We start from the raw sequence: 19324 nt of genomic DNA on the forward strand, positions 1-19324 counted from the left end.
GAGAGAGAGAGAGAGAGAGAGAGAGAGAGAGAGAGAGAGAGAGAGAGAGAGAGAGAGAGATTTTTTATTTATATAAACAAACACTATTGGTCACCCTTTATGTCTGTTTGTCTGCTTTACAAATATTTAGCCAATGAAAGGTATTGAAAAGAGCTGCAACAAACTTGGTGAACACGTAATATGATGCCGGTGTTTTCTTTGCACGCATACGCTGGTCAAAAAAAAAACCCTATTTTCACTGAAGGTCTGGTTAGGCCAGCCAAAATCACAGAACACATCATGTTACTTACAGCAGCAATAGCACAGGGGTAAAGATCACGGTATGTTATTTTGACGCTAATCGACCTGTAACCTGCGGTTCGAATCCACCTTTTGCTCAACTTGCTTTACTCCCTTTTCCCATCACATGGAAATTCGAAGGCTTTTGTTTCTTTCAATAAAATTTAAGAAAATATTTTGAAAAAGTGGAAATAAAGCATCTAACATGTTTAATAATAAAGTGTTAGGGGTAAGTGAACAGCAGTGTTGTACCTGAACGAGTTCATTGAACGATAGTTCATGAACTCGTTCATATTTTGGGCGAACGTGAACTGAATGTGCTGTATTACTGCCTGATGAACGTTACTGTGAACTCGTTCATTCTGGTGTCTGTGAACGGCACGCTCTCTCAGGTTAACTTCGTTCAATAGGGTGCCAGATTTCTATAGAGCCTTCCAGGCGAAATCCCTACTAAAACACACTGTAAACGGGTCTTAATATGTAGCGGAAAAACACCCAATCTGGCAACACCAGCCACCAGTGTCGCACCGCCGTCCTCCGCATGCGTGACGCGTCATCAAAACAAACAAAAAAAAGGCATGGAGGCGACAGCAGCATGTTGCAAGGAGTATGATCATTTAAAAGAATTTTATGACAAGGTCGGTGAGAATGGGAGAAATCTCACTTTTCTGTGCAAACTTTGCCCGCCGGCTTTCAAAAAGAAAATCCGCACTTCAGTTACATCCACAGCAAACCTGAAACGGCACATTGAACTGAAGCACCCGGCTAGCCTTTCAAGGTATGTGAAAGCAAATAAAAAATCAAAAGACAGTCAGGACAAATCATCGACCCAAACCCCATTAACTGTGTACTGTAGCGGCTCCGTTGTCATCTCCCAGCCGCAGCTGGACAACCTGGTGGTGCAGTATATTGTCGGAGATCTACAGCCTTTGAGTAAAGTCGAAAGCCCAGCTTTCATAAACTTAATTAAGGGGTTGCAGCCATCCAAAAAGGTGCCATCAAGAAAAAAAGTACAGACACTGTTAAACAAGAAATTTAAAGAAAACATATGTGAACTTAAGACTGAACTGTCTGAGATCGATACTGTGTGCACAACAGCAGATTGCTGGTCGGCTGTGAACAAGGCATTTATGGGCATCACTGTCCACTGGCTAAACAAAACTGATGTTTCTAAGAGATACTCTGCTGTACTGGCATGCCGACGGATTAAAGGAGCACATACACATGATGTGTTGGCAAAATTATTGTCAGATGTAAACAAAGAATTCAAAATCCACAATAAGGTTGCATGTACAGTAACAGATAATGCTTCAAATTTTGTCAAGGCGTTTTGGGATGGATGTTGTTTCTATTGATACTGAAATGCCAGAGACAGTGGTCAACTTTGATGAAACTGAAAGTGAAGATGACAATGAACCAGAGTCCGCCTTTGCTGCCACCAGTGAGAGCTCAGATGAAGATGACCAGATGGAGCCTGAGCCTCTCTCAGATCTGGATCATCCGTCTCTCCCCCCTCATATAAGGTGCATGGCTCACACCTTGAATCTAGTGGCCAAAGATACGGAAAAGGTAACTGAAAAACGTTACAAAACAATGTCGAGGGCTGTTTTTGCAAAAGCATCTGCTCTGTGGAACCTGGTTAAGCGAAGTACAAAGGCTTCTGATGCTGTGGAAGAAAAGCTTGGGATTGGCTTTGTTGTGCCAAATGACACAAGATGGAATTCGGTATTTCTTGCCATGGAGCGACTGTCTCGCATAGTAACACTAACTACCAAGGCAGAAATTAACGTGGCTGAGGTCACCCCTCAAAATGATGCCACTGCCCTAGTACATGATGACCTGATTTTGCACACTGTGAGTGATGAGTTTGGTTTTCGCCGATTCTCTCCAGAGGAAGTCAACTTCATACATAAGTTTGTGGATGTGATGAGGCCTTTAACACTTGCACTAAACATCCTCCAAGCAGAGAAGAACATCTTTCTTGGCTACCTGGCTCCAACCATTGTGCAACTGCAATGTCATATGAATGACCTGTTGGATGAGAGCATGAAGCCCACTGCAGCAGAGGGTCTCATTACATGCCGACCCCTCATAAAGAGTATCTTGGAGTCACTGAGCACTAGGCTTGCAGGTCTTCTGGAGAAGAGGAACAACATACTCTCCGCTATGCTGGTGCCAAGATTCAAGCTAGACTGGGTCCAAGATGAGGAGAAACGTATGCGGTACAGATTGATGCTGAAAAGAGAATTTCAAACCCTCAACTCTGATGACTCAGCTGCAAGAGACTCAGGTCAAGCCCAGTCCAGAGGTGAAAGTGACAAGTTAGATCCTGCAGCATCATTCTTCAGATTTAACAAAAAACCTCAGATTTTCCAAAAATCTGAAGTGGACACCTATTTGGATGCCCCAACCACAGATGGGTTTGATGAATACATGCAGTTTTCAAAGCTCAGAAAGCTGTTCATAAAACACAACACTGCCCTGCCCTCAAGCGCTCCAGTAGAGGCTCTTCAGCATCGGTGGTCTGATATTCAGGTAGGAATAAACTGTGATTATATTACATAATTATTATTCTTTGGTAGTAAGTACAGTAAATGCCCAGCCTCAATCATAGTTCTTGGTGGTGATATTATTCAAGTTCTGGTTTTCAATATAAATATTTGGTCAAATTATTATTATTATTTGGTCATAATATTCATGATGTTAAAATTTCTTGTTATCTCATTCAGACCCAGGAGAAACCGGCTGGGGGATGCCAACTTTGAGAAGCAGCTGATCTTAAATGCCAACAAAAATATTTGAAGGTATATTAAATATTGTTATGATCTGTTTATTGGGCTATAGAAGTACAATGTATTGCCAATGAAGAACACTATATTGATGTGCAGAGGTGAGCTGCATAAAAATAACAGAGCATATCTTGTTTTTTTTCCAGGATTCCAATATTCTGTTTTAGCATGAGGACAATGGAAAATTATTAAAATTGAAAAACGTTTGCACCTTAATGATTACTGTCCTGTTTAAAAAAGACCATTCAAGCAGCACGTTTTTTCTCATGTTTTTGAGAATGTACTGTAGGGTTGAAAGCTGAATGGACAGCAACAAAGCATTAAAGCAACAATGGGGAAATGCTGTCCCCTCAATGATAATGTCAACCCTGGTTGGATAAGGATTCAAAACTGGATATGAAGATGAAATCTGACGCATAGCTTCATTGTTAAAACTGATAAAATAATTGCTGTCTGTGATTCTATATGGGCTGTGGCAATAATTGTGAAAAATAATAGCTTGCAGCAACATATGGAAAAAAAGAACTATTAACTAGTATCTAGTTCATTTTTGGAACTTAGTGAACTTAGTAGAAAAAATTTGTAGTTTGAACTATGAACTGAACTAGTTCATTTTAAAATTTGTGAATTGAACTTTGAACTAGTTCATGTAGAACGTGAACTTTCCCAACACTGGTGAACAGACATTTTGCAGTTTTAGCACATGCCCCTCAAATGGTCTGGTCATGGTCCTGGTGTGATTCATGAGCTCAACCACAAGGGGGAAGTCTCATCCCACTTTATATCGTCTCCTATGTCCTAATCCTTTGACTCAATGCACTTATTGGGAGCTTCAACACTGGACTTGTAGTGCTCGAGTTCCTAAAGAAAAGGATTATAGTACTACTCAAACTGCACTTTATGTTGCAATGTGGAAGCTATTCAGATTCATTATCGACTACAGGGAAATAAACAGAAGAAGTTACAAACGCCACTCTTATAATAAAAATTAATAAAGTTGATACACACTAGTGCCTGCTGTGAAACAGTGTCCAACACATTAAATTAAACACAGTGTGCTATATTGTTGTCACGTGACCTCAAGCCAGCCTCGGGACGTTGGGCTTTACAAGCCCTGTCCCATACATGTCCGAGTCTGGTCCTGAATCGCAATATACCAACAAATAAAGGATTCTCCGGCCTGTGACAGCGCGCTACGGTATGTTCTGTTAGACACGTACTCATAATCAATATGATCTGTAACAATGCAATACTATTAGATATAAAAACATATTTTACTCACATAAGTGTGCTGCACCATTCCTGTCGGATCCGATATAGAAGCACAGCATTGTGTTTTAATCTCAGTATGTCTGCAAATTCAGCTCCACCTGAGACTTGTTTACAAACGATTATCTTGCTATCTTCGGCATGTTTTTTGGTCGTTTAGCTGCACGAGTCGATGGGCGGGGCTACAGAAACAGGCGGTGGGCGGGGATACATAAGGCCATGGGCGGAGCTACAGAATCAGGTGGTGGGCGGGGCTAAATTCGCCAGTGGGCGGAGCTACAGAAGCAGGCGTACACATTTATCTGTTGAGGCGGCGTTTCCATCTTCTATTACGTCAGTGATTTGAGAGCCTCGTTTTCTGGGCCTGGTGTCAATAAAAGCATTTCTTTTACTAACAAGGAAGTTTTCAGCTCGGATATTCATATATTACCATGACCTTATATATATCAAAGGCTCAAGGGAAAGTTGATTTCTCAATTCATCCCTCCTTTAAACACCAGTAATAAATAAAGGATACATATATTCTGCATGTAATCTGTATGGTGTTGTGAGCGGATTCACTCTGAAGAGACTCTGAGCGATCGCTGTCCCTGGTGTGTGAGAGCGGAAGGTTGTGGAAACGCCGTCTGTCAGCGGAGGGTTACAGTAACCATCCACAGCTGTGTGTGTGTGTGTGTGTGTGTGTGTTTTAACATTCAGGACAGATTCGCTGACAAGAATAATAGAGTCACCTGCCTCTGAAGTGTTACTGACAGAGCTGTAATCACACGCGCACACACACACACACACACACACACACACACACACACGTTTGTTTTTGTGAAATGTGGGGACATTCCAAAGGCGTAATCGTTTTTATACTGTACAAAGCATATTTTCTATCCCCTTACACTGCCCCTAAACCTACCCATCACACACACACACACACACACACACACACAGCCCCTGCCCCTAAACCTACCCATCACACAAACACACACACAACATTCACAAACACACACACAACATTCACTCACACACACACACACACACACACACACACACACACACACACACACACACACACACACACACACACACACACACACACACACACACACACACAGCCCCTAAACCTACCCATCACAGGAAACATTCTGCATTTTTACTTTCTAAAGAAAACTCCTCCTGTATGATTTATAAGCCTTTTGAAAAGTGGGGACATGGGTAATGTTCTCATATTTCACCCTCTCCTGTAATACCTGTCATTATACACATTTGTGCCCTGATATTTCACAAAAACAAGCACACACACACACTCACACACCTCGATGCGGCGCTCTCCGCAGACGACGACTGCAGGTCTACACTGGGCAGTCTGTAGAGTTTGGGTCGAGCTCGCTGGCTGGTTCTGAGGACGTGGTCCATGGTTTCCTCGGGCTGGTCCAGTGTGGACTCGTACAGCACAGTGGACTCTGTGTACACACTGCAGAAAACACACACACACACAATTCACTTACAATAACAGGTTTTGTTAGATAAGGCAACATGGTATTCTTTCAAGAGTCTTGGAAATTTGTCATGTAACAAATGGAAACAATGGTAATTATTCCCTACCATGGTATAGTGAAGTTCAAAAGTATTATGGGATATATTTACTATGGGTCACACTTTATTTACAGTGTCATTGTTGCATATGTTACATTTAATAATAATAAATTATGCATAATTACATGCAACTAACCCTAAACCAAACCCTAACCCTATAGTACATACATGTAGTTAAAGGGTTAGTTCACCCAAAAATGAAATGTCTGTCATTAACTCCTCTCCCTAATGTCGCTCCACACCCGTAAGACCTCCGTTCATCTTCACACACAGTTTAAGATATTTATTATTTAGTCCGAGAGCTTTTCTGTTCCTCCACTATAGAAGAAGCTCGGGGCACCAGATAACACGTCACTGCGCAGTCGCGAACTATAATTGAACACATTCGCGGAAGAGAAGCCAATGCTGAATAAAGTCGTAGTTTTTGTTATTTTTGGACCCAAATGTATTTTGGATGCTTCAAGAGACTCTAATGAACCCACTGATGTCTCATATGGACTACTGTGATGATGTTTTTATTCCCTTTCTGGACATGGACAGTATAGTGTGCATACACTTGCATACGCTCTCGGACTAAATATAAAATATCTTAAACTGTGTGTGAAGATGAACGGAGGTCTTACGGGTGTGGAGCGACATTAGGAGAGGAGTTAATGACAGACATTTCATTTTTGGGTGAACTAACCCTTTAATTAATATTACTCAGTTACCCTTTATTTTCAGGTGTCATTGTTACACTGTAATTACACATTTAAGTACTGAGTAAAATTAATTAACTTTTAAGATTAGGGTGTTTCAGGGTTAGTTGCATGTAATTATGCATAATTTAATGTTATTACTCTAGTAACTACATGTTGTGTTTAACAAGGACAAACAAACGTGTTACCAAATGTATTTTACTTGTAGTAATAAATATAGATTATTAGTGCATAATTACATGCAACAAACCCTAATCCTACCCTTACCCTACAGTAAGTACATGTAGTTAATTAATATTACTCAGTACTTAAATGAGTAATTACAGTCTAACGGGGCACATTAAAATAAAGGGTAGCACTTTATTGTAGTGTTCTTGTTACATATGTTAAATGTACTTAACATAGTAATAACAGTTAATTATGCATAATTACATGCAACTAACCCTCGATCAAACCCTAGCGCTATAGTAAGTACAGTACAGTAAGTAGTTACTAAATATTACTCAGTACTTAAATATATAACTACACTGTAACAATGACACCTTAAAATAAAGTGTAACCGAACACATAAATCAATTAGTACCAAGGTACTAAGTACAAAAATGTTTTTTTTTTCCCTACAGTTAATTGACAAGCTATTGTAGGATTGCCATATTTTTACAATCATGTACTACCATGATATTTTTTGATGTATACCATGATATACATACTATCATTCAAAATAATGTTTTTTTTCCACAATAAAGCAATACAGTTTTTCAGCAAGGATGCATTAAATGGATCCAAAGGGCCAGTTAAGACATTGTTACATTGTAACTGTTACAAAAGATTTTTGGGTTACACTTTATTTTAAGATGTTATTGTTACAGTGTAATTATATATTTAAGAACTGAGTAATATTGATTAACAACAAGTACTTACTATAGGGTTAGGGTATGATCATGTAAGTATGCATGATTTACAGCTATTATTATGGTAATTACATGTAACGTATGTAACAAGGACACAGTAAAATAAAGTCAAAAATGCTGTTAACTTTCTCTTCTTTGAAGAATCAAAAAATGCATCATGGTTTCCACAAAAAAATATTACATTTTAAAATATACTTCAATGCAAAACCGTCTTTAAATTTGAAATCATATTTCACTATTTTGACTGTATATTAAAGCAGTCTTGGTAGCAGAAGAGACTCTCACAAACATTACAAAATCTCAAACTTTTAAAGTGTAAATATGGTATCAGAGTATGCTATTACCATTTTATACCGCCAGAGTTTGAGCCATATTTATACAGCACATGTTTGGCCAACTAATTTCTGAATTAGCAAAGGCATATCTCAGCCGTGATGATTTGGCATCAGTGGAGGGAATGTCCAGTCCACACGAGGCCTGAGACAGACGGCTGTTGTTGAAATCTGGCGCACTAGACCCTTATCTGCCGTCGTGCCTTACACAGGGTGTAACGAGAGTCAACATAGATCAAAATAAGTCCTGCTGCAGAATAACAGGCTGCTGCATTTAATCTAGTTTAAGGTTCACACTCACTCAAGAGCTCAAGTGAAAGCGGTTACACTATTACTGAGTGCTAGTTCACATTATAGTTACTTATAATAAGTAGAACGTAGGGCTGGACGATTTGACCTAAAATCAAAATCTGGAGTAGTTGAACATTTAACCACGATTTTATTATGATTAAAGGGATAGTTCACACAAAAATGAGCCTTTGATGTTTATCTGCAGGGCGTCCGAGATGTAGATGTGTTTGTTTCGAACACAAATAAAGATTTTTAACTCAGCCGTTGCTTGTATAATGCATGTCAATGGGGTGTATTTCTATGAGAGTAAAAAACACACAGACATACAAATCCATATTAAACCCTGTGGCTCGTGGCGACACATTGATGTCTTAAGACACAAAACGATCGCTTTCTGCCAGAAACTCAACCGTATGTGTGATTTTTTACCTCATATCAGACGAATCTTATCTAGTATTCACAATGCCATTACTTCCGTCGAGTAAGTTCAAAATCCTGGCGCGATTATATACTATATATTTACATAGATGCCTCATTCGACCGATCCAAACAGGCACTAATGAGGCATCTATGTAAATATATCTATTCGCCAGGATTTTGACCTTACTCAATTTTGGCGAGTATTCACATAAACAAAGTTGATTATGCGTAAATATTTGGGAGAATATCAGATGTGTATCAGTGTATTGGATCCGTGCATTCGGCCTTAAAGGGACAGCAGCTTTATAAAGAGCTTTGTAACTTTTCTACAAGTATTTAAATGAGTTTAAGTTAGTCGTCTGCTAGTATGTCAGATGGAGCGTCACTGACTGGCTTAAACCATGATGGCATAATGTGCATTTATACAAGGATAATAAAATAATGCGTTGACATAAAAAAAGGAAATTTACTTTTGATACTTAAGTACTTTTGAAAACAAATACTTCTGTATTTTTACTTAAGTAAAAATCAGTTTTTAAAACTTTCACTTGTAACGGAGTAATACTTAACCAGCAGTACTGTTACTTTTACTCAGGTAATGAAGTTGTGTATTTTGTCCAGCTCTGCAATGGAGAGTGGCCCGACTCTCTGTACAAATGAAATGTATGAGAATCTGGTAGGACCAGGCTACGGACACGCTGCTTTATTCCCAAATGTTTTATTCACAACACATGGCTACCGAGTGGCGTTTCTGTACCTGGACAGGTTTTCTCTGGAGAGATCGGACTTGTAAGCTTGCGGTGGAAGGTCGCTCCGCAGAGGGCTGAAGTCTGAGCAAATGTCCTCCGTCCTGTCCAGGCTGGACTGAGTGGACCCTGGCCGGCCCATCTGTCTCTGGTAGACCGTGTGTATGCTGTCCCGTGATGGAATGTTCCCCTGCAGGGAAGCAGACCAAGTGTTAACCTCAAGCTTTGCAGTTCTGTCCGTTACGAGCATGATGCTCATTCATCAGACGTGGTGCTACACATTTTGCGGTCCCACTTTATATTAGGTGGCCTGCTATGTACTTACATTAAAAAAATAAGTACAATGTACTTATTGGGTCTCGTTCATGAAACACAAGCAGAACGAATTTGTGTGTAAACAGTTTGTAAAGTCGCTCTGACGTAAATTTTTGAATTCACGAAAATGTTGAGACACAAAAAAAATGTTAGTTGGTACGAAAGAACTCCCTACCATGTGTAAATGGTGCGTAAAACATTTCACGAGTTCACACTTACATCAAATTAAATAGAGTAAAGATAATGCGTATTTGGCATGCTGTCCATGGACAACTTATGAAAAAATGTGGCGCCCCCCAAATCAATTTAATTTCACAACAACACAAAAAAATCATGAAAATGGACTCATTAAAATTAAACATTTGGAAATTACAATTGTGTTGCTGTTAAAACTGATCAGGCATATAGCGCATGCAGAGCACATATGCTTTAACTGTCTTTTTTTACTTATAGGCCTACTTTTATAATGGCTATTATTGATCACACATAAACTGAGACTGGGTTATGTTTTATGTAATATTTAATTGTATTATAGTGATAATCATTTGTATGCACACTTATTGCCTGAACCACATATTAATGTTTAATATTTTTTTATGTAAACGAAAAGAGGCTGGGTTGTGTTTTATATTTCGTTTGTTATAAATGCAGTGAAGATAATCAATATGCGTGTGGCTAGTAATGTTTTTATTTTATTTTATAAAAATTAAAAGAGGAGGAGTGGTGTTTTACTATAGCCTAAAATATACTAAATATATAGAGTGAGAGCGGCCTTGTGTCGTCCCGTCTTCGGGAATTTGTTCTCCCGAATCGAACTTGAACGCCAGACAGGCGGAAGTAGCGCTGAAAGCGGCCGCCATCCACACGCGGCTCCTGGAGCACCTTGAACGCGCGCCTAACGTTTTATACACGCGTCCAATTCGCTGTGGATATGCGAGTGGATTCAAAATTTTCATGCATCCAATAGACGAGAATTTGACGCTCTATTTGCATTCGGTGTGAGTGCAGCCTCTCCTCCTCTCCATCCACATTAACACTGAGAACAAGATATGCCTCATATCTTCTGCATTTAGCTTTAAATGACCAGCAGCTGCCTGGGATGTCTGAGAGACATTTCTGTCTACTACTTTTCTCTTGCCTTTTATAAACCGATCCATCTTCAATGTGACGTCAGTTAACTTGGCAGTGTTTTTAATGTCCCGCACCCCCCATGCAGTACCTGTGCGCCCCACACTTTGAGAAACACTGCTCTAGAACTAGACTGTAATGTATTATGGATGAGTTTATTAAATTAAAGTGAGGAGATGGGGTGGTGGAGGGATGCTAAAATAAAAATGGTCAACGAGAGAAGGTAAATCAGTAGTGTATGTACACCTCTTATCGTTGATTAGATTGATTAGCTTAATGTGCTCCACTTGTTTAAATAGGTTACGTTATCTGACGTGATCCCCTTGTTAATTAGGTTTGATTAGCTGACGTGCTCCATTGTTTAATTGGTTTAATTATCTGAATGTGCTCCTCCCGGAATTAGTTAATAAAACTTCACTAAAACGTTTTGTTTTCACTGATGACATGACAAACTGAAACATGGATTTTGATAACACTATCAGTCTCTCCAGGACTTCATGATATTTTTTTGTGATTTTTGCGATCAATATGACTGATTTTGTGGAGGTAATTTCCAGAAATGTGTGAAAAATTGTGCAATGTTTTTTAAAAATAATTAAGATACCACATTTACCATATTATGTATTATGTTAGATGCACAATAGTCATACACAACAATAGAACAAACAATATGCACAAATCTTGTTTATTTTGGTATCTTACAAAAAGGCTAGTCCAGTGGTGTAGCCTACTATTAGCTTTAATAACATGATCGCTTAGGGTGGGAAATATCTGGGAAAAGTAAATACAGCAATAAGCAATTGCCTTATATAAAAAGTTCTCAAATAATTACTGTAATCAAGTAAACAGTCAGTATATATACAGTTATTTTTTTTGGTTGTTATTTGATAGGTAGCCTATAGGCTGCAGTTGCTTTCACTTTAAAGATTACTGCCTACAGTAGGCTAATAAACGGACCCATTAGCCTATAGCCTATACTGTCACACTTCCCAAACCTATTCACTCAAGACACCGCCAAGACGGACATTTAGACATAATAATGGGTGTATTTGATTATGATTGTTCAAGGGCATATTTTCTATATAAAAACAGATCTGTATACTCGCGAGCGCTGACAGCCAGCAAACAATCCTCCGCCAGTCAGACATCGGTCCGTGTGTCAGGAGCGAATTGAGTTCGTGGTATTCAGCGCTTTTATTAACTTTTTTTTAGTGTTATCGGGCATATCATACTTTTATCTGGTCATTCATCCATCTAGAGTAATCAATTCGTCCGGTCCTGGCACTTAGGCCTATGCGAGACGAGATGGCAGACGAGAAAGATTCACTTTCGTTTTTACAAAGACAAACTGTGCAAGCACCTCAACGTCTGTAATCCTCATGAAAACAATGTATTAAAGCTTTAAATAAATTAGAGATAGTTTAGTTAGATATTTATGTGTATTTTTTGTTATTGAAAATAATTTTGTTGTGATTATTTTGCGGTGAAATGTCATTATGCAGGATCGCAAAAAAATGCGACATTTTTCTGATTTTGCATTGTATTCAGCGATCGCGGAATCGCGTAAAAATGGAGGGACTGCACTATTTACCACATAATACAACATTAAAAAATGTACAATAACAAAAATGTTCAATAAGTGAAAATTTGAATTAACCAAATTGACTGAAAACAGCCATGTAGTCCGTTTTCCTTGTTATTATTATTAGAAACACCAGTTTAGCCTTTTCATAGTGAAAACTATGTCAAATAACATTGCTTATGTTGTGGCTAATTAGTCTCTTAATTATTGTGGAATTAGTTTACTATAAGAAAGGTCAAAATCACGCATAACGGTGAACATTTACTTTGGCTGATATTGCGCTTTTGCTTGATTTGAGCGCTGCCGTTCGATTAACAGATGAAACTGAACACTTTTTACGACTAATGATATTGGACCCACTCACTTTTATCGTCTCTAATTCAGCACGTCTGTTTACCGACCCCTAACTGATAAACACTTATTATTAAACACGTTATACGCTGCTTTATGTCCACTTTTCTAATATTTTCTCAATTTTTATTGAAAATAAATGCCTTTCTGATCTGATATGTGATGGTAAAGGGAGTAGAGCGAGTTCAGCAAAATCGATTTGCGTCTAAACTTGATGCCGTGCGTCCCTAACCCCTACACTATGGCCACGGGCAATACCTCTGTGATTTCCGTAATTTAGTCTGGCCCAATCAATCGTTTAGTTAACGGCGGTATATTTGTATTTAATGTAAATGGCATCTAATGTTACTCCAGTAAAAAAAAAATCTGAGAGAGGGCCCACCCACTTTTAATTTGCTTCCGACGCCCATGTGTGCAACCAATATCAGATGATAAACCCAAATGCACACTAGACTCAACAGTGTGCCTGTGCCGGCTGTACCTTCTTCAGCTCGTGCGTGAGCATGCAGCGCTCGATGCGCAGGACGGTGGAGATGTCGATGTGCTCCTGCCCGATGGAGTTGAGCCAGGCGGTGAAGCTGTCCAACAGGGCCAGGAACAGCACCCAGGAGAACCTCAGGATGTTCAGCACTCGCTTCAGGATGCTATCTGGAGCCGAGAGAGCAGAGCTGAGGAATGTGGCGCCGGAACTCATCGAGCTTTTAATAATACAAGAAGGCCGGTGATGGTCATACCTGGACCTTCAGAAGCCTCCTCCTCCTTCTCCTCCTCCTCCGCAAGCGCTTCTTCCTGACCGCCCTCCTCAACCGCCACATGCACTGCAAAGAAACAACCAATACATTAATATGCTATAACAACGTTATTACCATTTAATAAGCACAAAATACCCCTGATCTATCTATCTGTCCATCCAACATTCAGTCTATCTATCTATCTATCTATCTATCTATCTATCTATCTATCTATCTATCTATCTATCTATCTATCTATCTGTCCATCCAACATTCAGTCTATCTATCTATCTATCTATCTATCTATCTATCTATCTATCTATCTATCTATCTATCTATCTATCTATCTATCTATCTATCTATCTATCTATCTGTCCATCCAACATTCAGTCTATCTATCTATCTATCTATCTATCTATCTATCTATCTATCTATCTATCTATCTATCTATCTATCTATCTATCTATCTATCTATATCTCGTCCATCCATCTATCTATCCATCTATCTATCCATCTACCATCCATCCATCCATCCATCCATCGATCTATCCGTCCCGCCGTCCATCCATCCATCTACCCATCCATCCATCCGTCCGTCCATCTATCTATCCATCTACCACCCATCCATCCATCCATCCATCTATCTATCTATCTATCCATTCATCCATCTGTTTAACTATCTGTCCATCCATCCACCCATCCATCCATCCATCCATTTATCCATCTGTCTAACTATCTGTCCATCCATCGATCCATCCACACACCCATCCATCCATCCATCCATCCATCCATCCACCCACCCACCCACCTACCCACCCATCCATCTATCTATCTGTCCATTCATCCATCTGTTTAACTATCTGTCCATCCACCCACCCACCCATCCATCCATCCACCTACCAACCTGTCTGTCTGTCTGTCTGTCTATCTATCTATCTGTTTAACTATCTGTCCATCCACCATTTATCCATCCATCCATCCATCCATCATCTACCTACCTACCTACCTACCTACCTACCTACCTACCTACCTACCTACCTACCTACCTACCTACCTACCTATCTATCTATCTATCTATCTATCTATCTATCTATCTATCTATCTATCTATCTATCTATCTATCTATCTATCTATCTGTCCATTCATCTATCTGTCCATTCATCCATCTGTTAATCCATCTGTTTAACTATCTGTCCATCCACCAATCCATCCATCCATCCATCTATCTACCTACCTACCTACCTACCTGTCTGTCTATCTATCTGTCCATTCATCCATCTGTTTAACTATCTGTCCATCCATCCATCCATGCATTCATCCATCTGTCGTACCAAACTTCAAAAATGTTTCCAAATGTTCCAAATGTTAATATTTCTATTATTAAATATGATTATTATTAAATATATGCAAAATTAGGGCATTACATTTTATTACATCATGCCCCAATTAAATATTTCAATATAAAATTTCAGAAAACAGTTTGCAATTCCTTGTGCAATCAATCAACTGTGGAAGTATGCGGATGTCTATAAGTCACATTTTTCACCTGGAGTGTCTTGCCTTAAATATATTAACTGAATGTTTTATTGGCTCTAGCTGGCGGCCTCAGCGTTGGGTCTGAATCGGCTGGCTGGCGAGCCGGCTGAAACCCCGTCCAGCCGTCATATGGGATGAATTGACCGTAGCGAATGCAACACAGTCCCAAGAATGCCGGGGCCTGGAAGCCGCCCACCAGGAGGGAGCTGGCAGAGACCGCGACTGCAAGGCCTCTATTTACAAACTGCAGTAAAGGCGATTTAATGAGGTACTTGATGTTCCCAGCAGAGTCGCGTTTGTGTGTACAAAACGTCTATTAATGACCCAAGCGTGGCATTCTGAAGAACAGAGCGCTATAGAGCGGTCGAGACCAGTCCTAGAGTTGATATAAGCAGTCATCGAGGGCCCAGACGCGCCAGGGGCCGCAGCAAGACGGTCCAAAATAAACCAGCGGATCATAACTTCTGACGCATATCCGCTTGTCATAAGTGGTTTTATGGATTTTATTTTTTACATCGGAGGGCTGCATTTTCATGATCTCACCGAGGGCTGGACCAGTCACTGATTATCTGATTACATAATAAGATTCCAAAGTAATTCGATTATATTACATTTTAAGATGCTCATAATCAGATTACAGTTACTTTTTATTTTCCCCATTTCTTCTTTTTTACCCTTCACATTAAAGTTGTTTTGAAAGTTTAGTTGATCTAAGAGCTTCATATCATTGTAAAGATCGTGATTTTATAAGTATCTTTCTTTCCTTAATGTTACATTTGTATGATTTAACCCTCTGGTACTGTTCATGTGTCAGTCAAAAAATTATTGTACTATTGCTTTGATAATGTTTATTATTTTTTTATTTTTAGGGGATTTTACGGCACTAAATTATATTTATGCTGTAGTTATAATAAATGTTTTCACTTTTTGAGCAAATCTTGAATGCTTTAGAGCACAGACTTTGGTCTATTTTCAAAGAATACACTTGGGAGATTATTGCTGAAATGAAAAAAAAAAATTAAAGCGAAATTTAAAAAAAGTTTTACAAAACTGTACATTTATTGTTATGGAAGAATTTTTTTTTTAATTTTTGTATTAAAAAATAAAAAAACATACTAAATGATATTTATGCTGTAGTTATTTGCTGTATAAATTAAATTGATTTATTCACTTTTTGAGCAAATGTGGTGTGCTTTAGAGCACAGACTTTGGTCTATTTTCAAAGAATACGCTTGGCAGATTATTGCTGAAGTGAAAAATGTTTAAAAAAGCGAAACTTGAAAATAGTTATTAAACTTTACATTTATTGTTAAGAAGAAAAAAAACCTCACAAAAATACAATTTTCTATTTTTATATGAAATACATATTCTCCAAAACATGTTTTACTCTAAAACTGTGAGAAAATAAAAGCCATACATCTAAACAAGCTAAAATAACATTACTTTATGTCAGGGTTTTCCAAACAAATTTCTGGTAAATATGTGATAAATGAGTAGTCAAAATACATTATCTTCAATAAACTGTGCACATCTGCGGATAATTGATAGGTGCAAAGGACGTAGGCTATTGTTAAAACTCAATATACAGTACATCCGGAAGGTACTCACAGGCAGCGCTTCACATTTTCCCACATTTTGTTGTTACAGCCTTATTCCAAAATGGATTAAATTCATTATTTTCGTCAAAATTTTACAAACAATACGGCATAATGACAACGTGAAAGAAGTTTGTTTGAAATCTTTGCAAATTTATTAAAATAAATAAACAAATTCACAGCCTTTGCTCAATACTTTGTTGAAGCACCTTTGGCACCAATTACAGCCTCAAGTGTTTTTGAGTTTGATTCCACAAGCTTGGCACACCTGTTTTTGGGTAGTTTCTTCCATTCTTCTTTGCAGGACCTCTCAATCTCCACCAGGTTGGATGGGAAGCGTCGGTGCACAGTCATTTTCAGATCTCTCCAGAGATGTTCAATTGGATTCTGAGTCACTCAAGGACATTGCCAGAGTTGCCCATTAGCCACTCCTTTGTTATCTTGGCTGTGTGCTTAGGGTCATTGTCCTGTTGGAAGAAGAACCTTTGCCCCAGTCTGAGGTCCAGAGCGCTCTGGAGCAGGTTTTCATCATGGATGTCTCTGTGCATAGCTGCATTCATCTTTCCCTCAATCTGACTAGTCTCCCAGTTCTTGCCGCTGAAAAACACCCCACAGCATGATGCTGCCACCACCATGCTTCACTGATGAGCGGTGCCTGGTTTCTTCTAGACATGATGCTTGCCCTTCAGGCCAAAGAGTTAAATCTTTGTTTTATCAGACCAGAGAATTTTGTTTCTTGTTGTCTGAGACTCCTCCAGGTGCCTTTTGGCAAACTCCAGTGCCTTTCTAAATCACATCCAATCCACTGAATTTACCACAGGTGGACTCCAGTCAAGTTGTAGAAACATCTCAAGGATGATCAGTGGAAACAGGAGCACCGGAGCTCAATTTTGATTGTCATGGCAGAGGCTGTGAATACTGTGAATTATTTTGTTTTGTTTTTTTAAATAAATTTGTTGCATTTCCAACAATCTTCTTTCAGGTTGTCATTATGGGGTATTGTTTGTAGAATTGAGGAAAAATAATATGATTTTAATCCAGTTGGGAATAAGGCTGTAACATAACAAAATGTGGAAAAAGTGAAGCGCTGTGAATACTTTCCGGATGCACAAGAAACAGAAAATCCTGCACACTCTCCCAATTTGCAAACTCTTTAGAATTTTCTTGATTCCTAAAATTCAATAGATTATCTTAACTACAATTTTCATTATCTGTAATCTGTAATGGACAATTTGTAAGTAATCTACCCAGCACTGCCTAGAGCCATAACCACTGTCGAAACAAACCACAATGAGAGTGAAATGTATTATCGCTCTAAACAAGTGGTTGAGCATACCTTCCTTCGGCTCCTTGGTTGTGCTGCTCTCCGTGTACCTTTGCCAGAATCGCCGTCTTTCCTTACTCCGCTCTTTCATGGCAGTTCTCGAGTCCGTTATCCAGGCATGATACACAAACTGAGAAGCAAAGAGTCACTTCAGACAAACATATGGACAGTCCGGGAATCTATGTAGTGAGTTATGCCACGTCTAATTTGTTTTGAATTCATATACAGAGTGGTATTTCCAATCAGTGTTTGAGCCCAATTGAAATGTTCCCCTAGTGAAAAACAAAGAGTCTGATACATGCAGGGAATAAACGTTCCAGTGCTGGATGAAAACTAGCCTTTAGCCGAGCTGGCAAAATAGACTATTTAGGAAAAGCATCATTTTAGATATTCCTGTCAAAGACACCAACACAATGCACAAGACAGGAACCCAGCTTTAGGGGATGTTTTGCTCCAAAGAACAGGAATTCTGATGTCAGGTCTCGTCCAAAAACGACTGATTGCACTGTTCACAGAGGAGAAAAACACAGCCTTTGTTTGACTGCTACAACTCAAACCCCAGAAAAACCTGCAGCTCAACATGCACCGAGGGCTGGATGATATCGCTACAAATAGGACATCTTTTTAGACTTTTGATGGTATTCTATCCATTCGTCCATCCATCCACCCATCCATCCATCCCCATTCATCTATGTATCCATCCACCCATCCATCCAACTACCCAATCATCATCCATCCATGCACCCATCCATTGAACTATCCAATCATCATCCATCCATCTATCCACCCATCCACCCAATCATCATCCATCCAACTATCCAAACATCATCCATCCGTCTATCCACCCATCCATCCAACTATCCAATCATCATCCACCCATCCACCCAATCATCATCCACCCATCCATCCAACTATCCAATCATCCATCCATCTATCCACCCTTCCATTCAACTATCCAATCATCATCCATCCATCTATCCATCCATCCACCCTTCCATCCAGCTATCCAATCATCATCCATCCATCTATCCACCCATCCAATCATCATCCATCCATGCACCCATCCATCCATCCATCCATCCAATCATCATCCATCCATCTATCCATCCATCCACCCATCCATCCAATCATCCTCCATCCATCCACCCATCTATGCAACCATCCATCCGTCTATCCATCAACCCATCCGTCCATCCATCCATCCATCCACCGACCCACCCATCCCTATTCATCTATGCGATCCCCCGTCCATCCATCTGTTTAATCATCCATCCATCTATCCACCCATCCATCCAACCCTCCGTCCGTCTATCCATCAACCCATCTGCCCACCCATCTATGCATTCATCAACCCACCCACCCATCATCCATCCATCTATCCATCCACCTGTCCGTTTATCCACCCATTCATCTATCCATCCACTCACCTGTCTATCGAAC

The 19324-nt window shown here is 39.4% G+C and overlaps 1 protein-coding gene across 4 annotated transcripts in view; it reads right to left on the reverse strand.

The window, feature by feature from the left end:
- LOC137064221 (piezo-type mechanosensitive ion channel component 2) overlaps positions 1 to 19324 on the reverse strand; it is a 266236-nt gene that overhangs the window by 30305 nt on the left and 216607 nt on the right. For all 4 annotated transcript variants that reach the window (XM_067435581.1, XM_067435580.1, XM_067435582.1 and 1 more), the window contains 5 exons: positions 17897 to 18014; positions 13433 to 13516; positions 13180 to 13346; positions 9334 to 9512; positions 5644 to 5802 (listed from right to left, as the gene is read on the reverse strand). In XM_067435581.1, the coding sequence (XP_067291682.1) occupies positions 5644 to 5802; positions 9334 to 9512; positions 13180 to 13346; positions 13433 to 13516; positions 17897 to 18014 (707 nt within the window). The remainder of the gene's footprint in view (positions 1 to 5643; positions 5803 to 9333; positions 9513 to 13179; positions 13347 to 13432; positions 13517 to 17896; positions 18015 to 19324) is intronic.

Source organism: Pseudorasbora parva, chromosome 24 (assembly GCF_024679245.1).
Source record: "Pseudorasbora parva isolate DD20220531a chromosome 24, ASM2467924v1, whole genome shotgun sequence".
Lineage (NCBI taxonomy): Eukaryota > Metazoa > Chordata > Actinopteri > Cypriniformes > Gobionidae > Pseudorasbora > Pseudorasbora parva.